The sequence below is a fragment of the Electrophorus electricus genome, chromosome 6, assembly GCF_041902795.1.
Source record: "Electrophorus electricus isolate QZ-2024a chromosome 6, ASM4190279v1, whole genome shotgun sequence".
NCBI classification, from domain to species: Eukaryota; Metazoa; Chordata; class Actinopteri; order Gymnotiformes; family Gymnotidae; genus Electrophorus; species Electrophorus electricus.
In genome coordinates, this window is record NC_137502.1 from 24,026,672 (window position 1) to 24,049,555 (window position 22,884).

The following is a 22,884-nucleotide window of genomic DNA, read 5'->3' on the forward strand; positions in this document are numbered from 1 at the left end:
ACAGGAAACTGAGACAGCTGCTGCTTACAAGGGTGACCATATATCTGCCATTTCACTATAGATGTGAGACCTAGTCGCTCAAGTACTGGAGCAATGCTCATAGTGCTCATAGCATGGCTCCATGCAGAACAAGAATGCTGCTTACTTGCTAGGTCACTTTTATTTGAGTTCCTGCTGTCTTTAGCCTAATTTTTTTTTCAGCCACCTGCTCTTTCAGAAATTAGTTTTGTTTTTATGCTCCTTTATTGTAATGAATCTTGAGCACTAAGTTAATGTACACAAAGGTTTATTTTACAGTGAAACCCCTCACTACTTTTCTGCTCTGATCTAAGCACGTCTAGAAAATTAGGGGGTCTGTTTCTTCTTTTTTTTGAGGTGCAACTGTAGTAACATTAAGTCAGCCCCCCCTGTACCTCTGAACAGTTGCTCTACTCTCACTCTGTCCATATCTTAGGTCATGATGCCTCCTTTCTGGACCGTGTAGGCTAAAAATGGTTCCCATCTCTGACCAAATGGTTCCATCTCTGACAGGTTTTCCCCTGATTTTTGCGGCATCAAAGAAGAGGACCACAAATCTTCACCAGATTCTACATATCCACAAGCATGATTTATGGAATCCAGATACTCTTCTAGTTTTACTTCAGGGTTAGTGAAACTTAAAGCCCTTACTATTTCAAGAACAGGACCCTTTAGGCCAGTGTCCTGACTGCTTCTCTGTGCACCGGAAAACTGCTCTAAGCCGGTAGTAACTATAGCTCAGATTCATAAATTCTCCCATAACATGGAGAAAAGACTCCATTGTGTTGCCTTAAGTGCTAAGAAGATGACAGAGTTTGTAAGTCCTCCATTGCTTTTCCCACTGATAAGAGGTTTCCCAGCTTTTCATAAAACCCATCTGAAATGGCATAATGAATTTCCAGGGTGAGGAACCATCATGTGTTCTTACCTGAGGTGAGACAGTGGATTTAACACTTTTGTGCACTCACACAGAAGCATGGGACTATTAGTCTCAACATCAAAGGTCCTCCCTTTTACTCTTACACCCCCCAAACAACTTTTTGAACATCTTTAACTTTGTCTACAGCAGAAACTTCATTAACCCCAACTACTAACATGACAGTGGAAAATAAGTCTTCACCTTTATACCAATTCTCAAGCTCTGAAGTCTAGAATATGGCTTCTGCTCCATTTTAGAATTATATGCCATGTCTCTTTTAATGCATTATCTGACCTTAATTGCTATTAAAGGGTTAACTGGAAAAGAATTACACAGCTAAACTGCTGTATTTAGCTAAGTTTTAATATCCCAGCAGTACCTCCATTTCGTCTAGGGCCCCATCCCTCCAAGGTGAATACTTAAACATATGCTTATAAAATAGGGATGGCACCTTAGATTCAGCAAATAAATGTCATTACTCACCTGGTATGTGTTTTTTCTTTAAAAATAATGAAATTACATTCCTAGATAGCCAATAGTACCTATACATCATCAAGTGGAGTGTAAAAGATAATTAAATACAGCAACACTACACATTTTAAAATGGATCAAACTGTGCTTTGTTTATTCTTTCTTCAGAGTTGTCTCTGAATTAATTAGTAAAAACAAAAACAAAAAGGGCTGAGTTGTTATTGGACAGCTCATAGACTATGTTCAGCTTTATAAGCAAATTTTAACACTTGTTAAGCAACTTTTAAATTATTCCCAAATAAAACAATTAGTTTTTAATGAAGCTATATTGCTCTTACCCCTTCTAAGTGTTCTACATAGCGTGTTTCCTATGCCGACAGCATAGGTGTGTTTAGACCCATTTAATATGTGCTGAAGCAACCCTAAACTGAGTCCCAGCAACCCTAAAAATGTCATTTTTGCTGTTTTTTTAAACACAAGTTTGTCTCTTATAAGCTGAAAAATGTTGAAACCATAGAAAGTACATGATTTAAACATATTTTAACAATGAAAATACAGCAGTACCCCCATGTGATCCACATTCACCCCATGCCCCCATGTGATCCACGTTCTTTCTCCAACCTTTCCTTTGCCCCGCTCTCCCCGAAGCCGTGTAGTGACTGCGCTGAGAGTATACACGTGTACACACCCACCCACACACCAGTTACAGTCTGTGGTGTGGGGGCTCCACTCCAGTTAGTAGCATAGACAAGGATTTCTTCACTTTTGCATTATTTTTTATACCTCATCGTCTTTTTAAGTTAGGTTTTCTCAGATTTGCTGGTGTCTTTCCAGTCACAGCGTTTCCCCTGCCCAAAAAGATAAAGTCTGGGAATGAGAGTCCACAATTTTGTTAAAATGGGTGTGGGGTGGTCTGGTTTCAAAGCTCTGATCCTGAAATCACCCATTGCCAGCATTAATCCCATGTTACTCAGTTTATGCCTTGATGCAGGCAAGTTTTCCCCCCCCCCCGCCCCCGCCCCCGCCCCCGCCCCCGCTAGTGAGCATTGTGGCCTTAAAACGTTAAAACAACTGGCTGTTTCACTCCGTAGAGCCAAAAAATTAAAATAAAAGGATAGTGCCAGTGGAAGCTGGTCAAAAATATTCTGGGTGGGGCTGAGACAATCAGTTTCAGCAACCATCCCAACACAACACAAACTACTAGTGCTCTGTGAAATAGCCAGTAATTATTTAATTGGCATTAACAATCAAGAGACTAAGAATAAATGCCATTAGCTGCAGCTCTAATGTGCTCAGATAGAAGGCTAAGACTTGCTAAGACTAGCACAAACCTAGGTTTCACTAGCCTAGCTAGTTCATTGGTACTATAAATAAAAAACTACCACAAAATACACAACCTGACCAGTTGTAGCTAGGCTAGCCATCTTAGAAAGCTACTCACCAATGTGTAGTTTCTCCACCAGTCTTCTCAAATGGTCTTCTGAAATGCCATGTCTTGAGTAACCGCGTTCATCATCATCAACAACATAAGCCCCTACTCCAACACTAACTGACTGCTATTAATTACACCATATGTATCTACTCCACCTCTGACTGACTGTTATCAAAACCGTTGTCTCTACTCCACCAGTGACTGACTCTGCTTGGGGCAATAAATAACGATAAATGCGCTTTAGGCATCAGATTCGAGGACGCTGATTGGCTAAATTTATGTTACCATGCGGATATTGTATCAGCACTGGTCAGTAATTGGCTACGCTGTGGCTGTGACTGGACGATCTTTCTGTCGCCCCAGAAGTGAGATTGAATGAACCAGGAAGTTAATTTCCCCAATATATTTAATATATTACTTATTATTATCCATTTTATCACACTCATACTTAAAACAAATAGTTATTGATTAATTTAAATATTCAAACAACAATTATTTTATTACAAATAACCCTCTATTGGCCAGCCGCCACTGCCTGGAATCTATAACCTAGCTAACTAGTGAAGTTAGCTCTCTTCCAAAGCGTTTCGAAAGTTATCTCACATACGATTAATAGTAGGCTCCTAGCTTACTTACGAGTTATTTAGCGTTAGTTAGCTCACAACGTCTGATAGAAAGATGTTTTTACTTGAGAAACCTTGGAATAGCCGACTTTTTACAGTACCAATTCTCTAATAATTACGGGCTTATTGGGAGACAAAAGATAGATGGTTGCACTGAACACGTTAAATAGTACATTCCAGTCTGACTTTAAAATAAACCAAAAATATTAAATGATTAATTATCTACTGAAGCAGGCGAACCCCATATTGTCAGACATCCAAACAACTTTAATGAATTCTGAAAGTGTGTCCAAGTCCAGTTTATCTGACGCTAACAAAACACGTTAGCTTCGTATATAGCCATTTGTTGAAAACCCAATCTAAACTGGTTTAAACTCACGTGTGCCATTGCACACGTTTCTCCAGATGTCTTATTACTAAATTTCATCAGGCTTGCTTGTGGTAAGCATCTGACCTAAGCCTCTTTAAGAAAAAAAAACCAAAAAACAAAAAAACCCAACAACCAAGAAATCCCAGTCATAGAGTCTCAGGGTTAAATATGCTTGTGCAGCCCTGTAACCTCCTCCCATCCTCCACTTTAGTCACAATCACAGTTCAAGTCTTATATTTAAACCTTAGTAATCTCTCCATGAACAAATGAAAAATAAGTACATAAAGGTTAACTCCAGTTAGCCAACACATACCTAACTTGTTATATTACTACTTACACATAAAAACAAATTATAAATTGAACTGTTAGAATCATTTTCTATAGTGTTTTATAGGAATATTGTAAAATGTTTACTTATCCACTTTAATAACAACACAGAAATATTGTTTTCAATTGTTTCCTATTGCTGAAGTTTCTCTCTGTTAAAGATTGTTTTTAAGACAGCAAAAGTGTTTGTTTTTTTAATAGATTTACTTGCAATTGCCTATGTTGCTTACATTGGAGAAGTCCATGTGATATTTGCTCTCTTTGCTTTGGGAGATGATCGAGAGGAACTGGCAGCCCCACATGATCTCCTTAAGGACACAGAAAGTCCTGACCTGAGCCTATTTATTCTCATGCAGAAGTAATCAGCCCTGGTCTACTCTGTTTATGATTAGTTAGCACAAAGCCACTGCTGTTCATATATTATTTGTGCATAGTAAAACAGCAATGGTCGTGTGATCCTGTGGTCAAAAAATGACCATTCATGGCAACAGAGCTGCAGTTCAACAAGGTGTTAATATTCTTTTGTTTTATAATAAAGTGGATTGTGAGTGTGTATTAAACAACATTTTTTATTTATAGAAAAAATCTTTCAGTTGGCCCTCCTGGTTTACTTTGAAGTAGTGGAACAAATTACTGCATTCTCCTGCATTGAAAACTGATTTCTGTGAAGATGGGTGTAGTAGTCAAGCCCAGTGTTTGACTTGATAGTCACTGGAAGTGCTACATCTTGCCTTAACCTAAAGGCAAAGATGTCGTGGTTAAAAACAGATGAGAAAGACCCAATATCTTTTTATATAATCTTAGCTTTCTGCTGAAGTGTGGGAGACACTATATTTTTAAAAGATTATACATTAAAGTATTCATAAAAACACCAATTAAAAACAGAATTTTGGCAAAATAATTTTATTTGCATATTACAATTAACATATGCTCGCATATATGAAAAAATATATGATCGTTTTTTTCTCCCATATTATTTCCTGAATGTTACACAATTGCAGCAGCACTACAACATTCCTGGCCTTTCTATTCATTGTCATGAGACAATGTGTTTTAAAAAGCTTCCATAAATATAGAAATATATAAGGCTGCCATATAAGATTATGTAAATGCATCTGAACATGAACTGGCAGAATTCCTTGTTTCACTGAAGAAAGAACAAGGAAGTTTCATTCTTAGTGCTTTTAAGGAAACATGTTTACTTACACACATAATTTTTAAAGATGTGTACTTTAAGGTTTTCTTTTATGGAGTGTTTGTATATTTACTGATTGTTGGAAACTCTGGTGACCAATGTTGTCCTGGTTAGTAGTGTTACAGGCTTCAAAGTCCAGATTGTCAGTGCCACCTCTGGGGTCATAATGGTGAGCTCTCGCATTACTGAAGCAGAAGATACAGTGTGGAGTCGGTGTGGGTACCAGTCTGGCGAGCATAGAGAAATCCACGCAGTATGTGCCTTCTTTGCTACGGGAGATAATGGGGAAGAATTCATAACCCCACATGATCTCTCTAGGGACATAGGAAGTCCTGGCCTGGCAGGAGAAGTTAGTGGTCTCATCTGTGCCATCCAGAAACACCACCAGCTCAAACTGCTGCTGGTGCAGAGTGTCTGCTGCCATCTCAAAAAATGGACTTGTCCTGTCAATCACATGATACAGGGTCAAAGGACAGACGAAGAACAGGTTGTCCTTCCCAGCATCCACCATGAAATCGACAGTGATCTGGTCCATGATGATGATCTCACCATCAGGTGTGACTGTTGTTCTAAACATCTTACCGTAAATCTGGCTCCCAACCAGAAGAGTTTTACGTAGGTTGGCCACTCGTATCTGCAAACACAGGGCACCATTTCTAGGGCTGATGACAGCCTTTTCACTGAAGTTGATGGTTTTTGCTCTTTTCTTAGGAGAGGACATTTTGGTGATAACTATTCCACACCAAAAACATTTTACTACTGTACCAATGAGAGTCTGGATATTGAGGAGGACAATTGCATGTGGGCAATATGTGGTGACAACCCTTGCAGAATAGCCAATAGTCATCTGTGTTGTTATAGAGTAAAGCAAAGCAGTGGTAAAACTGGTGACATTCTTTATGCAAGGTGTGTGGTCAGCTGAAGGGTTCTGCCACTTCAGATCTCCATTGCTGTGAGCAGTCCAGTACCAGAGAAATGCAAAAATGAACCAGCTGACAAGGAAGGCAGCTGTGAACAAGGTGAAAACTACAGTCCAGCGGAGCTCTAAGATGGTTGTCCATATATCCAGCAAATAGGCCAAGCGACTACTGTGCTTCACATTGCCATATTCAATGTTACAGTGGCCATCTTTGGTCACCAGACGGTTCCGGTTAATCTGGCGCTTGTCCAAGTAATCTCTGAGCAGCTGTGGCAGTGTGAGTGTCATTTTCAAGATATATTCAATCTAGAGATAAAATGCATCAACATATTGAAAGATGTGCTGAATAAAACTTAATTTTATTGGTTAATTATATTTACTTGACGGAATGTTTGACAGAATGTCTCTGCTCTTAAAGTGAACACGAACAGAGAAAAAAGGGCTTTTTCCATCAAAGTGAATTAAAAAAATATTTCAAAAGTCAAATAACTCAGAGAAAGCAGGTTTCAAGGATGAGAAAACAAAGGCAACCTTCTATACAAATACATTTTATAGATGAATTAACGAGGCTGCATTATCTGTGTCCTGGCATTGAAGGCTCTAGAAAGTTCTATATATGCAGAAATGCATTTCCCCCTACTAGCTTCTCTGCTCTTGAAGTTCAGGCAAGTTTTTTTCTCCCTTCTTTATTATTATTTTTTTTAAATTGCAAAATTCAAGTACATTTCCCTTTACATTTATGGCATTTAGCAGAAGCATGCTTATATAAATCGTCCAGCAAATCAACAGCGAAGAAATACTGTCACCCAACACATCACCATTGTATTTTAATGCCAAAAATTCAAAAAGAAAGGTGATGTCTAAAGGGCCACTACTTTAGTCCTTTTTTTTTTTGTCCTATACATCCCTTGCTCTGCTACTGCATTTAAAATTAAGTAAAACCAAATAAAACAGAGCAGGTGGCTTAGCCTGTATACTGATCAAGAAAAAAGGCAGGATGGGATAAAAGGAGAGTGTGGAGTGAACATTCTGTGATCTCATTTAGAGCTAAGCTCAGCTCTAATAGAAAGAAGCGGTAGAATGGAGTGTTCAATTTAAAGTACAAAGTGACGTCAAGTATTCAGGCACTTACCTGCTATAGTTCTCCTGTCTTCAAATCAGATGGTCTACAAGACTATATTATTGTTTGTAAGGATTGCTAAGCAGAAATTGCAGTTTATTAATCATTGCATAATAATCTTTTTCTTCCTTTTAATCTTGATTGCTTTTCTTATCCCCCACATTCATTTAGAAACTGTATCTCTGACACCTTGGCTTTCAGCACTTGATTACCTTCTATGGTTCTCTCTATAGTTCCCTCCTACAGGTAAGGCTGGACTTGTGTTGTATAATAATTTTTATCTGTACACAAAATCAATCCTTTTTTTCACTGCAGCAAAGGGGGATGGATTTACATAATATGTTTTCAGGACAAGCGAATGAGTTCAGAATAGGGTCAACAGCACACAAGCAGTCTATTATTTCAGCAAGGATGCACCAGCTTTTTTGTTGAAGTTACCCATGAAATGCCTCGTTCTTGTTTAAATCAGGTTATGTAACCAAACAATAAGTTCTATCAAGGAACACTATTATTTGCAATCTTGTGCAGTTTGTATTACATCATTCCAATTTATCATACTTTCTCTATACCGATGTCTTCCTCCAAGTATTCCTTGTGGATACTGTATAGTAATACATATTAATATGTAAGGTTATGTATATGTGTATTGCCAAACTCTTGTGTTTATACTTTGTTGAGTACGAAAATTATTTAAAACCGAGACCTTATATAAATTGTCAATACAGCTATCAAACCTTTTTGCAGAGGATTTTTAAAACAACATGATCAGCTAAAGTGATCTCTGCAAGAGATCCCAATGTACAGGCTTCAAATGATTAAGATTCATATTTCAGTTTCACAGTATTTAATAGAAATAATGAAAAAAGTATTTTTTATCAAACAAACCCAAAGCCACCCACAGTAGTGTCATAAGTAAAGCCCTCACACACAGTGACACCCACGAAACCAGCTTTACCTTAATTAATGGTAAGCCACTGTCTCTCAATGGGAGGGCATTGCAGCAACTTCTAAACCTTGTTTACATTAGCCTTGACCAGATGGAACCATTCAATGTCTTTGAAAGATGGGATATGGACACTGCTTTTTTGCACTGTCAGAGCTGTTGACAAATGGTTTATAATGTCATGTGCATTTAAAAGCTAAATTTAAAGGAATTTACATTTAGGATTTTACTGTCCTGGAAAATAATTTTGCCATAGTTCCTCAAATCCTTTGAACCTTACCGAAAACACTGAGCAGTATTGCTAAGTGGAAAATATAATCAGAATTTGGAGCTGTGAAATAGATTCCATATCACAATGCCCCAGGAGACCCTAAACCAGCTCTGCTCTATCTGGTTGATCATTTGATGCCCCGGCTCCACCTATCCACCACCCTGCTTTCTACATGTCTCATGTCTGAGAATTATTCAAAGCTCTATTTAGACTCTGTATTTGTCCTTTGCAAAGTGTTGCTAATATGTGTTCGTGAGCCCCGTTTCCATTGTGTGCTATTGTTGAAGCTCCTTTGTGTCTGTTCTGTACTGGAATAGTTAGTTACACTGTAAGCTGAGAGCATAGCTTGCTGTATAGGTTGTTTTTCTATGGAGACTATACATAGTATCCTACATATAACTTTGTCTTATGATAATAGATAACATTCTCTTGATGCTGTAGGAAATTGCGATGGGTATAAATGTTTATTCAGTCTTTATTATTGTTTCACATATACTGCATATTCTTTTAACCTGGTCACATTACTAATCGTAAATTAAGTCATGCACATTTAAAATTTTTCTCATGATGTTCAAGAATATATGCATGTATTATGAAACCACAACCATAGTTTGATCCTTAATTAATAGTATTGCAAGTCGTTAAATACAATTCCTGCTAGGAAAATCAAATAAAAAATAATTCTTATCATTCATGCACAATTAGAAAATATTTATGCGTACAGTGACCAATCAGTGAACAAAAATATTTAATTCTAAGCCTGTTTTAAAGCCCTGTGTTTCCTTAGCAGAAATTTTCAGTAACAGTTAAAAGTTAGTTTACCTTTCCATTGGGGCTGTTTTATTCTCTATATTCCCCCAAAAAACTATAGTAAAGTGCCAGTATAGGTGTATGACTCCCTTATGGGACAAAAACATTTTACTGTTTTATTGTGAATAATATATTATTCATTTATAATACATGCTAATATATGAATCTTCAAATACAGCCTACATCATAAATGATAGTTATTTGTTACAGCAATCAATTCTTGTTTTATATAGACTAACACTGGAAAATACAGCAGACATATCCAAGGCCCAACCCCTAAAATGTCAGTTGAACAGTCCCCTGTGATTGTAATACAGATGAAGTCCATGCAACACAGAGAAAATCACAAGAATATTACTGCTAAAAAGGGTGTGACTGTAGATTTCCAAACAATATTAGATCAAGCCTAATGATGATGTAGGATAATACATTAAATTATTCTGATTCTTTACAGCAAGCATATATCTGTAGGAGTTAATTAATTACATTTAATTTTCACTTTTAAACCTTCATATACTTTTTCAGCAAAGGCAGAGATGAAGTTACACTGACAAAAAATTAAACAAGGTATCAGTACATATTCAAGCTACTACTAGAAAACATTTTCCATCCCTATAGATCACTGATTTCTGCCATCTCAAAACCCTCATTGACAGTGCCACCTCTAGAGTTTTTACGGTGGGCTTTGTTGTCATGGAAGCAGGAGGCACAGTGTGGGGTAACTGTGGGCACTACCCTGGAAAAATTAGAGAAGTCCACACGATATTTGCCCTGTTTGCTCTGGGAGATGATGGGGAGGAACTGGTAGCCCCACATGATCTCCTTAGGGACGTAGGACGTCCTGACCTGGCAGGAGAAGCTGGTTGCCTCAGCAACAGTGTTCAGAAACACTACCAGCTCAAAATCCTGCTGGGGCAGGGTGTCCACTGCCATGTGGAACAATGGACTTGTCTTGTCAATCACATGGTACAAGGTCAATGGACAGATGAAGAATGGATTGTCTTTTCCAGTTTCCACACTGAAGTCAATGTTAACTTGGTCCATGATGATCGTTTCCCCTTCTGGTGTGATTGTTGTCTTGATCATCTTACCATAGATCTGGGTTCCAATCATCACTGACTTGCGAAGGTTGGCCACGCGTATCTTCAGACAGAGAGCTTCCTGTCTACTGCAGATAACAGCCATCTCACTAAACATGATGGCTTTGGCTCTTCTCTTGGGCAGAGCGATTTTAGCTGTCACCACTCCACCCCAAAAGGAGGTAATGACTGCACCAAGGACAACCTGGAAAACATAGATTGTAACACCACTATTGCAGTACGTGGTGACAACTCTCCAACCATACGCAATGAATGTCTGTGTCTCCAAGGAAAAGAGAAAGGCAGAGGTGAGGCCATAGACATTAATTACACAGTAACTGTGGTTAACTGATGGGTTTTGCCACGTCAGGTCACCATTTGCATAGGCTGCCCAGTACCAGATAAGTCCAATTATAAACCAGCTGAGAAGGAAAGAGGCTATGAAATAGAAGATGAGAAAAGTCCAGCGGATCTCTACTAAGGTGGTCCAGAGGTCCAGCATGTAGGACAGCCAGCTACTGTATCTCACATTGGCATATCCAATGTTACAGTGGCCGTCTTTGGTTACCAGTCGGTTTCGCTGGATCCGCCACTCATTCTGGTAGTCTCTCAGCAGCTGGGGCAGACTGCGTGTCATGATCAGGGCAACTCAGTCTAAGAAGAATAGAGGCATTTTGAGTTGGGGTACCGAGTCAGAATTTGTCATTTTAGATTATGTAATTTTTTTCTTATTTCAGCAGTACATTAACTCTCAGAAACTTCATTAACACAAACAATTATACAAAGACAACAGGAACCAAAATGTATTAAATTAGGGAATTTTCTTCTATAAGGAACAGGACTTTGAATCCTTTTTTAGGTTAAGTTGCTGAACTTGTGCTATTGACCTTAATTGCTTTTAATACTATAACACAATTTGTGTGTTCAGGTGGAACTTACCTGTAGTTTACGTTTCTCTGTGGAAAAGCAGGGATGTGTATTGCAGATCAAAACTGCAGGTGACAGTCTTTCATTCTCAGTCCTTCTGCATTACGCTCAAGTCCTCGCTCTCTCTCTGAAGTCTCTAACAGCTTGTTCTTCAACTTTGGGCTTTTGTATGGTGCCCTCAGGCTGGGCTTGTTATGTTTACCTGTACATAAATTCAGTTGTTGTTTTTTTTGCCACAAGAATGGGGCATGGATTAACAATACAAAATTATGATTGGCTAAGGTGTCTGCTCATGTTTTGTCAAGTAATGGTTTTGACCTTTGGGGGTTTGAGTTTGTTCCTGTTTTGTCAAATTTCAGTTCACCATTAATATAATTTAGAAGCTACTCATATATTTAAACAGCTATACTAACACACAGAAAGCCCCAAGTGGCTAGGTTTGTAGGGTCAAATCATACCGTTACAGTCCACAAATAATATCATACCATTGAGAGCACTCTGATACAGCTTATGACTTGTTTTGTGAATCTAGTATTCAAGGAAAATATCTCATCACCCACTACCCACATTGTTTACCTCTGGGTAAGAAGTGCTTTTTTCATCAGTTACCTCTGCTTAAACAGCACTTGCTATGAACCATTGCAAGAGAAGAGGGCAACCTGCTGTAACCTTTTACTTTTTTATAGTACAGTCCAAACAGTGCGCAAAAGTTATTGGATACGCTGTGTATTATTGAGAGAATATAATTGCAGGGCGGACAATAGATCACAAAGTATTAGTTTACCGTTTTTGTTGTGTTCGTTGTGTTTTTTCCCACAGCACAGGATTTTATCCTCTTTTTACAAGTTATGCTTTAAGCTATACTCCACCTAGTTACTGGGATGTACTGTATAATATACACATGCTAAAAAAGCAAAAAAAACATTAGAAATGCTTTTCATTTTAAGACTAAAATGAATGCATAGCTCAGGTCAAGGCTCAGAATCATTTGATATATGATGCTGAAAAGTCACTTTTTTTATTAACTGAGACTCAGACTGAGAAGTTGATCACCACCCAGTATTCTCAGAAATTCCTACTTTATTGTTGTATGCTGTCCACATTTCCAAGTGACAATAAACACCGCATTACATATATATAAACATGAACACAAAAAACACAATAAAGAGGGACTGGCCGGAACGTCCATGAGCCTTGGTTTAAATGGAAAACATTTGCACTGAGTCATGCTTCCACAGAACATACTGTACTAAAAAAAACTAACTAAAAAAAAAAAGAATGAATATAAACTCCATTATAAACACATATGCACACTTTCTCTGTCTCTCTTTCTCTCTCTCTCGCTCTCTCTCTCTCTCTCTCTCTCACACACACACCCCCCCACACACACATTGAAATGAAATAAAATTAACTATTAACTAAACCTAAATAAATTTACATATGAGCACCAAATGCTTCTTGACTTCAGATGAAGATTTCAACATATTTCTTGAAAGTGAACTGACTTACAACATTGTTTTAGAGTAGACCAGAACTGTGCAAGAGAGCCAAAGCTGTACTTCTAAACCAATTCTACCCCACTAAACTCTTTCCTAACAGTGTTGGTTAGGAAAACATAGTGAAAACATGTGACGTTTGTGTACAGGTAAACATTACAAGCCACATACAGGCTCAGCAGTAGACAGCAGTCAGACAAAAGCCCAGTTTTTCTGAAAGAGGAGCAGAGAAAAAGAAGGATGGTGTGAGAGTGAGACAGTAATGAGTAGCGTAGGTTACTTTAGAGATTTACAGGTTGCACACAAATTTAAATGAAAAAACTGTAATCTGGTTGGTGACCTGCAACACCGTCTGAACATATCTGTGAGGTAAGCTTCACGATGACACATTCAACACTGAGCACTTAGTCTTAAGGCATCAGAAGTCTTTGATTTGGTTAATGGGCATTTAAATGATAGCTTAATATTTAGCATTTTATTATTGCTAAAATTTGCTGACTGTTCTTGTTCTATTGGAAAACATCTCTGAAATACTGGAATGAATTTCATTGTACGGACTATATAATAATAGACTACATAACATAATAAAAGTCTATATAACAATCATTTTACCTTAAAAATCCAGTTTTCATACAATTCAGTTCATAGAGCCAAAAACATTTGTGTGACTATACTATCCTCAGTGTCCTTGATGCTTTGTCCCCCAGGCTAATCTTATTCTCCACTGGAAAAGATAGCATGATTAAGTTCATCAGCAACTACCTGGCCGAGCGCCGGGCTCGCAGAAACCGTCTGGTGACCAAAGATGGCCACTGTCACATTGCCTTTGGCAGTGTCAGGTACAGCCGCCTCTTCATCCTCGTTCTGGATTTCTGGACCAGCTTAATGGAGATGCACTGGCCCTATGTTATCCTTCACTTCATAGCCTCCTTCATCTTCTCCTGGTTTATGTTTGGGCTTTTGTGGTATTGGGCTGGTTATGCTAATGGTGACCTGACATGGCAAAACCCATCTTCTGACCATGTTCCTTGCGTAATTAATCTCGTTGACATGGTCAGTGCCTTCCTTACGTCTATAGAGGCTGAAATGTCCATTGGTTATGGGTATCGCCTCATCACTCCCTATTGCCCTAGTGCCATAACTATCCTCACAGCTGAGGCTGTGTTTGGTACGGTGATCATCTGCTTCTGGTGTGGGGTGATAATGGCCAAAGCAGCCAGACCTAGGAAGAGGATCAAGACCATCACCTTTAGCAAGATAGCTGTTATCTGCACCAGACAAGACAGGCTTTGCCTGCAGTTACGAGTGGCCAACCTGCGCAAGACCCTCATGATCAAAAGCCAGTTCTACGGCAAGCTGCTTAGGACCACAGTCACACCTGAAGGCGAGATCATCATCATGGACCAGATCAGTGTTGACTTCTTGGTGGACGCTGGGAAGGACAACCTGTTCTTTGTCTGCCCTTTGACCTTGTATCATGTTATTGACAAATCAAGTCCATTCTTCCACATGACAGCAGACACTCTGCACCAACAGCAGTTTGAGCTGGTGGTATTCCTGGATGGCACAGCCGAATCCACAAGCTCTTCCTTCCAAGTTAGGACTTCATACTTGCCTAAGGAGATCATGTGGGGCTACCAGTTCCTCCCCATCATCTCCCGAAGCAAAGAAGGCAAATTTCGTGTGGACTTCTCCAACTTATCCAGGGTAATGCCCTCATTCACCCCACACTGTGCCTCCGGCTCCCACAATGCACAAGGTCACTGTGACCATTGCACTTCTGCTTCTGACAATGAGGGGTTTCAACAGAATGAATTTATAGACAACTCCAGTGCTACACATATGTGATGCACATTTGTGGGTTTGTCTTTGGACTTGTTGTGAGAGCTTTTGGCTCGATTTTGTGGACATATGAGATGTGCACCTTTATTCATTTTAAAGAGTGCCATGTAACCGGGGAGTCATTTTGACTAATATGAACAAAGTTTCACTAACAAGGACTAATATGTCTGCCATGTTTTTTTGTCTCATTAGCAAAGCTGGCTACCTCTCACAAAGGGATTTGGTAAAAGTTGTATAACTTCATTATAAAGTTAATAAATAACCAAATAACAGTCTTTCCATCTAAATTCCCTGCTCTGCATGCAAGCTTGAGGGAAAAACAGCATGTGTTGTTTCAAATGATTCAATAACATGTAAATGACCTCTGAGAACATTCTAAATGGTTGATGTTCTCGTGGTGAGGTGTGATTATTTTCTCTAAATATGGTAATATAACATAGCAGGATTAACAATGCTTAACTAAAGTTGAACTATTAAAAATAAATTAAATGGATTAAAGGAACTGTTAAAGTACAGTAAAATATAAATGACTTGTCATTAATTTGCCACGACCTTGCAAATAATGCCTAATTCCTACATATATTTAAGCACTGCTATATCCTCACACATATTAGTCAACTTATTTTATATTACTGCTAATTTGAAAGGGTACTAAAGAGTTCGAATTTCAGAGTGTTGAAATTTACCACAAGGGGGCAGACAATGCAAAGCTATGGATGTCTATGTGAGCTTGCCTCCACATTGCATCAACACTCTACAGCTTGGTAGCCTATTTTAATAAGTCATTTGCTAAGCTGCTTATTAAGTGATGAAACCAATGTTTTTGATTCTGTTAGTGCTGTTGCATAATTTGGTCATCTTTGTCAATGTTATATTAGTATTTGTATTTATTTGTTTCATTATTGCAATATAACTATAGCTCTATCTTAGATTTGATAGTTTAGTAGCCAGTGCCAGTGAAATCAAACAAGTAGAGAGATAAGAATCTCTTATTCTTTTTGAGGCCTGGGTACAAAGACATGGAACGTGCTAAAGATAGAGGTGTTTTGTGCCAGGTGCCAGCAGAGGGGAAGATGGGGTAACTACGTGTGTAAGACAGGGTGGTGCGCCATGGGAATGCTTTCCTCTGACTCACATGTGAGACAAAGGCATTTCCAGTAAATGAGAAAATTTGTTCGTGTTTGTTACACACATAAATTTCTTATACACACACTTAAATTCACCCACCCATTCAGACACACACACACACACACACACACACACACACACACACACACACACACACACACACACACACACACACAGAAATCTCTTTACTGAGGAAATATTTGCAATTTGTAAGACACATGCCTACACATAAAAGCCATATTTTTGAAAAGCTTGGGAAAATTATCCAATGACAATGAATATGTGGCATAAATTATTCATGAAAAGGACTGTGAAGTGGAAAATGAGCAACTCACATAAGGGAAATGGTTTTATTCTTTATGTCACACTTCTGTTACATTCATTTTAGGAATTTGTTTAAAGAATTATGTCCACTACAGCATGAGTGAATTCTGTTTAGGACAGTATCCGATGTTCAGCCTGCTGTGGTGGAAACGTCCATGTCTGCTTTTTTCTGGATCCTTTTTGAGCATCACTTGTTGCTCCTCATTATTTGCTGTAAAATCTAGTACACATGAAAATTCTGATTTGTACCAAATGTGAATTAAGTAGACATGCTATACATATCTGATTCTGCAGGGTTTTTTTCCCTCACAATTTGTCATTTTATCTATATGATGAACCTGATTAAATTTGTTTGTAAAGAAAAAGACTTGTGTTTACATTCATTGTTGCTATATTTAACGTTTTATCAAATTTTAGCAAACTTTTAGAGCTTTATCTTTATTAAGTCAGTTGAGACATAAGAGACGAAGAGAATTCTTCAATGCTGCCATATAGCTGCTTTTGAATGAAATCCAGCAACATAATTTTGTTTGATGTCATTTATGAATATGAATTACAATATGAATTAAAAATTGACAGGAAGCACACTTTAAAACAAGGAATTTTTTTCAGCCGCGTTCAGTAGTTTGTAATGTAAAAACATTTATTTTTATCACATTTTATCTACACAGCCCTTTTATAAAAGGTAATAATACATTGCAAGAACAATAGTAACAAAATGATTAATTGCAAAATTATATATATATATATATATATATATATATATATATATATATATATATATATATATATATATATATATACTATATTCATATATTTAATATCCAAAATACATTGCATATATGAACTAGCACGTTTCGTTTATTAGATAGTGATACTTTGAAGAGATGATAGGGAGGGTGCTTTACTTTTAGGATTTTTATTGCTTATTTTTACATTGTGTTTTGCTTTGATGATATATTAAAGAAAATTCTGTGAAGGGGATAGTACATGCGTTTCATTTATAACTCTCCAGTCAACTGTGAGGCACATTGGAACTGAGATTTCACCTTTGGATCCCTTGTAGGAATGATGATTTTATTTTGGCACTTGAGAATGTGTTGTGATTGTGGTCTATAAAGACAACAATTGTCTGTAAGGCATTTGTGGTATCATCAAAGGAAAAAAAACAACATACAGATCAATTATTTTTTACCTCGCAGTGGCAAGGCACAGAGCACATCAAAAACAAAAACATTCATAAACTTATTGTCCAAATGTACAGACACAAAAACATTAAGACTGTACATACTACCTTCAGAAACGGCTTAAAAAAGTTTGCATTTTGACCGAGGTCAACTCGTATTAATTATCTTGATCTTTTAATACTGTCACATATGAAAATAACTCTGCATAATTTATACAGTAAGATGCTTTTTAATGCCTAGTTGACCATCGATTAAAAAATAATAGCAAATAGGTCTGACAAACGCACAGCGTTTGCGAATCTGAGGATCTCTATGGTGTCAACCTTTTGTATTGTTTAAACGGCTAACTTGTTTAATTAAAGTTTTCTTTAAGAGGTACTTTGCATAATGTCCACATTCAACTGTTCAGTGAGCTAAGTAGCTTCAGGTAAGGACTGGCAAAGGTTATGAGTTAAGGAACTTTTTTTAAGTGAAATTACTGTTGGTTTAAATATAGTGAATTTTCACTGGAAAATTAAGTTACAAACACAGTATAGCTCAGTGGTGAAACACAAACCACTTAAAATTGCTTTAAAATTAACACCAAGTGAGATGAAGTTTATCATCTGCCTCATGGACATTTTTTCACACCAGACCTAGCCTTGTAGTTTGGCTTTAAACACTTTTATCGTTTTACAGTGTTTGATTTTCACTTGACCAACCACATTTAGCATCTAGACACCTTTCAGTGATAATTGAGGAATTACTATACTATGTATCCCTATCAGTAACTGACTGATATCAGTTACCTTACCAGTTACCAGTTATTGGAATATTACTACTGGGGTTGTGATGACTGACCCATTGGCTGGAAATGTTTTGAAACACTGGGAAATACTAGGAACTTGCAAGTACAGCATTAAAAAAAAAGAAATCAGGGAATTGTGGTGACTGAGAAGGTCAGTGGGCACTAATACTGACTCTGCCATCAAGATGGAGAGGAACTAGATGTGCAATAATATGTTTAGCGCAAGCTAGCCTGGCGCACACTTTGGGACAAACCTCACGGGCAAAGCTACAGCGTTTCCCTCACGCGCTGCCAGGGCTCCAGCATTCCAGTTAGGACGGCAGGAGAGAAGTGAACGGCAACACGTTCCAGTTGCCAGATAATCTAGAATGAATCCCTCCTTTTAGAGGAGAGGGGACAGGTGGGCAAACAGGTTGAAATCACATGGCCAGGCCCGAGTTATTTGAAAGCACTGGAATGTTACGCTCATCATAAGCATACGAGAGAGCAATTGCAGCCTCTGCCATTTTGGGATGATCTTTGTGCTACGATGCTGCTCCACAGCCTGGCACAGGTCCAGACATGGCCACGTCATGGCCTGAGGAGAGTTCACATTTGCAGAACGTGGCGATTTACAGCGGTAGATTTTCAGTGACTATATCAGTCAATTATCAGTCATTTCAAGGTAAAATTAAGCGTCTATGTTTGATGTGTGTGTGTGTGTGTGTGTGTGTGTGTGTGTGTGTGTGTGTGTGTGTGTGTGTGTGTGTGTGTATATGTGTGTGTGTGTGGAAGAGATGCTTTGGCCCATACTGCTTTGGCCCATACTGCTTTGGCCCATACTGTCAGCGATAGAAAGGCACGAAAACAAGTGGAGATGCAGGCACTCCAGACAAACAGTCCACAAAAACAAACTCCACAAAACCAGTCACTTGTCCTGTGAATAAGTAGTACTCCATTTCGAAGTGGATCAAAACATGACGTCCAGTTGTGGGTTTTTTTTTTTTTTTTTGGTTTAATCCCTCCCCCACAAATTTCTCTTTCCTTCCAATTTCTTCAAACAGTTTTTCATTTTGCAAATTCAGCCAGAGTTCTGCTCAAAAAGAGAAGCGTAACCATTTTCTCTTTTCCCAGCATCCTTTACTTTCTTCCTTTTTAACTTTTGTTTGTTTGTTTGTGTTTTTTTTGTTTGTTTGTTTGTTTGTTTTTTGTATCCGAGTGCAGCCAGGAGAGTTGCCATGACGGCCAGGGGAGGGGCTTTAGTAGTAACTGCCAAGATGGGAGGGAACGTGGGAGTTGGGGTGCCGAGGAACGCTGGCACCTGGGTAGATTCCTGCCGTTGGGGAGCTCCAGTAAGGGTTGGTGGGGCCAAAAAAGTTGGAGGAGGTGACGGGCATGGAGGGGGCATGCGGCGAGACGAAGTTGACCTTCTGCTGGTGCGCGTGGTATGGAGGCACGTAGGCCAGGTCGGACGGGTACTTGTAGACGGAGGAGTCAGCAGGGTGGGGCTGCAGAGCCTGGGCGATGCCGTGGAAGTCAAACTTGTAGGCGTAGCGCTTGCCGTGCACCTTGGTCATGATGTTCTTGTCGTAGTAGTAGCGGAGGGCGCGGCTCAGCTTGTCGTAGTTCATGTTGGGTTTGCTCTTGCGCTCGCCCCAGCGCCGCGCCACCTCGTCCGGGTCTGTCATCTTGAACTCACCGTTGGTTCCCTCCCACGTGATGCAGCCAGCATTGGCGCTGTCCGACAGCAGCTCCAGCAGGAACTGCCACAGCTGGATCTGACCTGACCCTGGAAAGACACACATAAAACGAGCACGTCAGAAGCAGAAGCACATCATCCTCTCCTGCTTTACTAGAACATTCTAGTGTTCTGGATATAGTAACCAGTCATGGTCTTGAAAATTTCGCCTGGATCAACTTCTTCTTACCTGGGTTGGCAAGTCGACTGCTTGTTGGTCCAAGGATCTGATAGGGATCTGAGGGAGAAAACCGAATGAGTGTATTGTAGGACTGTAGAACTGCAGAAAAGTTGATGAGCTTGCATCCTTTATTAGGAGGTGTTGTGGGAATGTAGATTTAATAATGACGATACAGAGGAGGTTACTTTATGTTTGCTTTTGTTGTTTTGTGTGCTTTTTATTTACTGTATTTAAGAAGAGACTAAAGAAAACTTTCTAGCTTTGGTTGGGCAATAAAGCCAAATTCTGTTTGTGGTACCTGGCTGAGACCGAGGCTGATCAGAACTCTTGGCCACGTTCTGAGAGACCACAGTCGGGGAGCCTGAGAGAGAGAGAGAGTGAGAGAGAGAGAGAGAGAGAGAGAGAGAGAGAGAGAGAGAGAGAGAGAGAGAGAGAGAGAGAGTCCAGTGAGCACACACATCAGCGTGATGTCCATCCACACAGCAGTTTCTGTCCAAAGCAAACAGCGCCATCAGCTAGTTGCACCACTAAGTGTTTAATGGAGCACTAAAGCTCCCAGTGGCACTGAAGAGAAGACTGAACCCCTAACTTCTGTGGCTTAAAGCTTTATTATAGATTTACATCTCTTTCTTTTATATATAAAGCTTTAATGCTTTCTTTTATACCCGAGGAGACTGTAACAGTGGTGTATGTTGTGCGGACTCCTGAGAAACACTGCAGTGGAAGCCGTGTAAGACGCTCAGCATGTGAGCATTTTTCAGGAAGGAGGAGTAATGAGAGGCTGGAGACCATTTTCTTTAGCACACCACAGAATGACACAAATAAACCCGCTGTGTCATGAATTAAGTGTCAGTTAGCAGTAGAAGGAGCCTTGGCTTGCTCACCCTTGCCACTGTGCATATTGCTCGACCAGCCAGTTCGTCGCACAGCATCATAAGAGACATCTGAGGAGAGAGGAAATGTTTCCCTTAATTTCAGTTATTTGATTTTATTGCTATCTTATAAACCACTCACCATATGGGTTTACATCATTCCTGGCAGTGAAATGTTGTGAAATATTGAATTTCCTAGAGTATGTAGGACTAGACTTGTTTATATTTTCGTTTCCTTGCTGGCAAACTAGAAGTGTAGTTTGCATTTATTTTTTGACTTGTAGAAATATGAGCACGTATTGGAAAAAAGAGAAGTCAAAAGAACCCCCCTGGTGAGCTGTATGTGTGTATCTATTTGTGAATGGAGAGAGAGAGAGAGAGAGAGAGAGAGAGAGAGAGAGAGAGAGAGAGAGAGAGAGAGAGAGAGAGAGAGAGAGAGAGAGAGATTCTGGAGAGGATATCTGGTCAGAGTTTTGTGGTTTTATTTGGCATTCAGTATTGTCCCAAAGCATGACTAAGGAACACCAAACACCATGGATGCCATAAATTACAGCTAAGGAGGCTGTAACAGACTGACCAGTTTTGGAACACACACAAACATGCAGACACACACAGAAAAAACATTAAAAACAAAACAAAACCCCACAATGAAACCTTTCCACTTGGGTCCTGTCTGCTCTAAATCATTTCACAATCTGTCTGCCAGAAACTGAAAATTTCCTTTTCAATACTGGAGGCACATATTTAGTAATCATGGCTATAAACTTATTTCCTGTTGTCTGTGAGTTTTAACGTAGACATACGCGTTCTCAAAGGGAAAAAAGAGAATAGGCTTGCACCAGGTCATCAGATTGCAGGAAACCTAGGAGACGTGTGTATGTTTCCCATTGCATCCTCATATGAAGCTCAGAGACGGTCAATGTGTGCCTCGTGGCACCATGCTTATCCCACACGGAAATTAGCCACGTCTGGCCTCGGCGCTGAAGCTTTCGGCATCGACCCACTCCGAGATAGAGGAACAATACAAACTGATGGGGAAAATTTGAAAGTCCTAATGTGGCGTGCTACCCTCTCGGCATCCGCAAGCAACGGACACTTTCATAGTACCGTGTAGGTGAAATATGTGTGGACTCACATGAGTGGTGTCTGGATCCCTATATACCTTGTTCACTATCCTGGACTAGCGAGCAACTTTTAAAGTCCTGAGCTCTGAAATTTGACGTAAGTGTAGATTAACCTCATTTCTCACCACAGGTGTTTGGGAAAATGCATGTTGTAGCATAATATCTCGCGCTCTCCTCACACACTCTCTAGATTATTGTGCGCAAAGAACTCAAGACCCCAGAAGAGAACCATGTCGACCCAGAGTATCAATTGCGCAACAGGTCCTATGCTAAAAGCTATCTAACACTGCCATCTTCTGGTGATCGTCTTTAAAACCGTAGGCTGGGTCAAGCTATGACACGTTTACTGTGGAGAACAAAGCAAACATTTTGCTTGGAGTGAGTTGACAAAAGCAAACGCCCCATTCAAAATCACAACACATTCCCAGCCAACATAAGAACAATGCTTTATTATCTGAGGGTGGAGAGCCAAACTTCAGGAGTCTTTCTGCATCGTTATTATAAACAGAGCAGGCCTGTGCGACGATTTCACCGAGAACTATAAATATGAGAGTACAACTCGAAATGACGGCATTGCATTCTTATACAATAATCAGTCTCTCTGATATAGGGTAATTTTGGAATATTCTTAGATCTCATGCTGGAGCAGTTTTGTCTCCTATTAACTCCTGCAGTTAACTGACGCATTTTCAAGAAAACACGCTTTGGCTGTTTAACAATGGCTCGCCGTCACTCTGTGTCTAGAAGCCCTCGAACATTCTGCTGCTCAAGGTCTCAACATCTCAATTTCTCTTTCCCTCCA

At 39.3% G+C, this 22,884-nt stretch overlaps 1 protein-coding gene and 3 pseudogenes across 6 annotated transcripts in view; 1 reads left to right on the top strand and 3 right to left on the bottom strand.

Annotated features, from left to right (window-relative positions):
* Positions 1 to 5,392: 5,392 nt before the first annotated feature.
* LOC145658483 (ATP-sensitive inward rectifier potassium channel 1 pseudogene) lies at positions 5,393 to 6,562 on the bottom strand (annotated as a pseudogene).
* Positions 6,563 to 9,520: 2,958 nt separating this feature from the next.
* On the bottom strand, positions 9,521 to 11,572 carry LOC113577438 (ATP-sensitive inward rectifier potassium channel 1 pseudogene; annotated as a pseudogene). The gene is made up of 2 exons (XR_014124188.1): positions 11,437 to 11,572; positions 9,521 to 11,151 (listed from the first exon to the last, which is right to left on the bottom strand). The product of XR_014124188.1 is annotated as an ATP-sensitive inward rectifier potassium channel 1 pseudogene (transcript).
* Positions 11,573 to 13,139: 1,567 nt separating this feature from the next.
* On the top strand, positions 13,140 to 16,036 carry LOC113577439 (ATP-sensitive inward rectifier potassium channel 1 pseudogene; annotated as a pseudogene).
* Positions 16,037 to 16,226: 190 nt separating this feature from the next.
* fli1 (Fli-1 proto-oncogene, ETS transcription factor) overlaps positions 16,227 to 22,884 on the bottom strand; it is a 28,115-nt gene continuing 21,457 nt past the window's right edge. For 4 of the 5 annotated variants that reach the window (XM_035525249.2, XM_081716051.1, XM_027010075.3 and 1 more), the window contains 4 exons: positions 20,971 to 21,030; positions 20,385 to 20,447; positions 20,096 to 20,143; positions 16,227 to 19,956 (listed from right to left, as the gene is read on the bottom strand). In XM_035525249.2, the coding sequence (XP_035381142.1) occupies positions 19,427 to 19,956; positions 20,096 to 20,143; positions 20,385 to 20,447; positions 20,971 to 21,030 (701 nt within the window). In that variant the 3' untranslated portion in view covers positions 16,227 to 19,426. The remainder of the gene's footprint in view (positions 19,957 to 20,095; positions 20,144 to 20,384; positions 20,448 to 20,970; positions 21,031 to 22,884) is intronic. The other variant, XM_081716050.1, reaches the window with a different exon arrangement.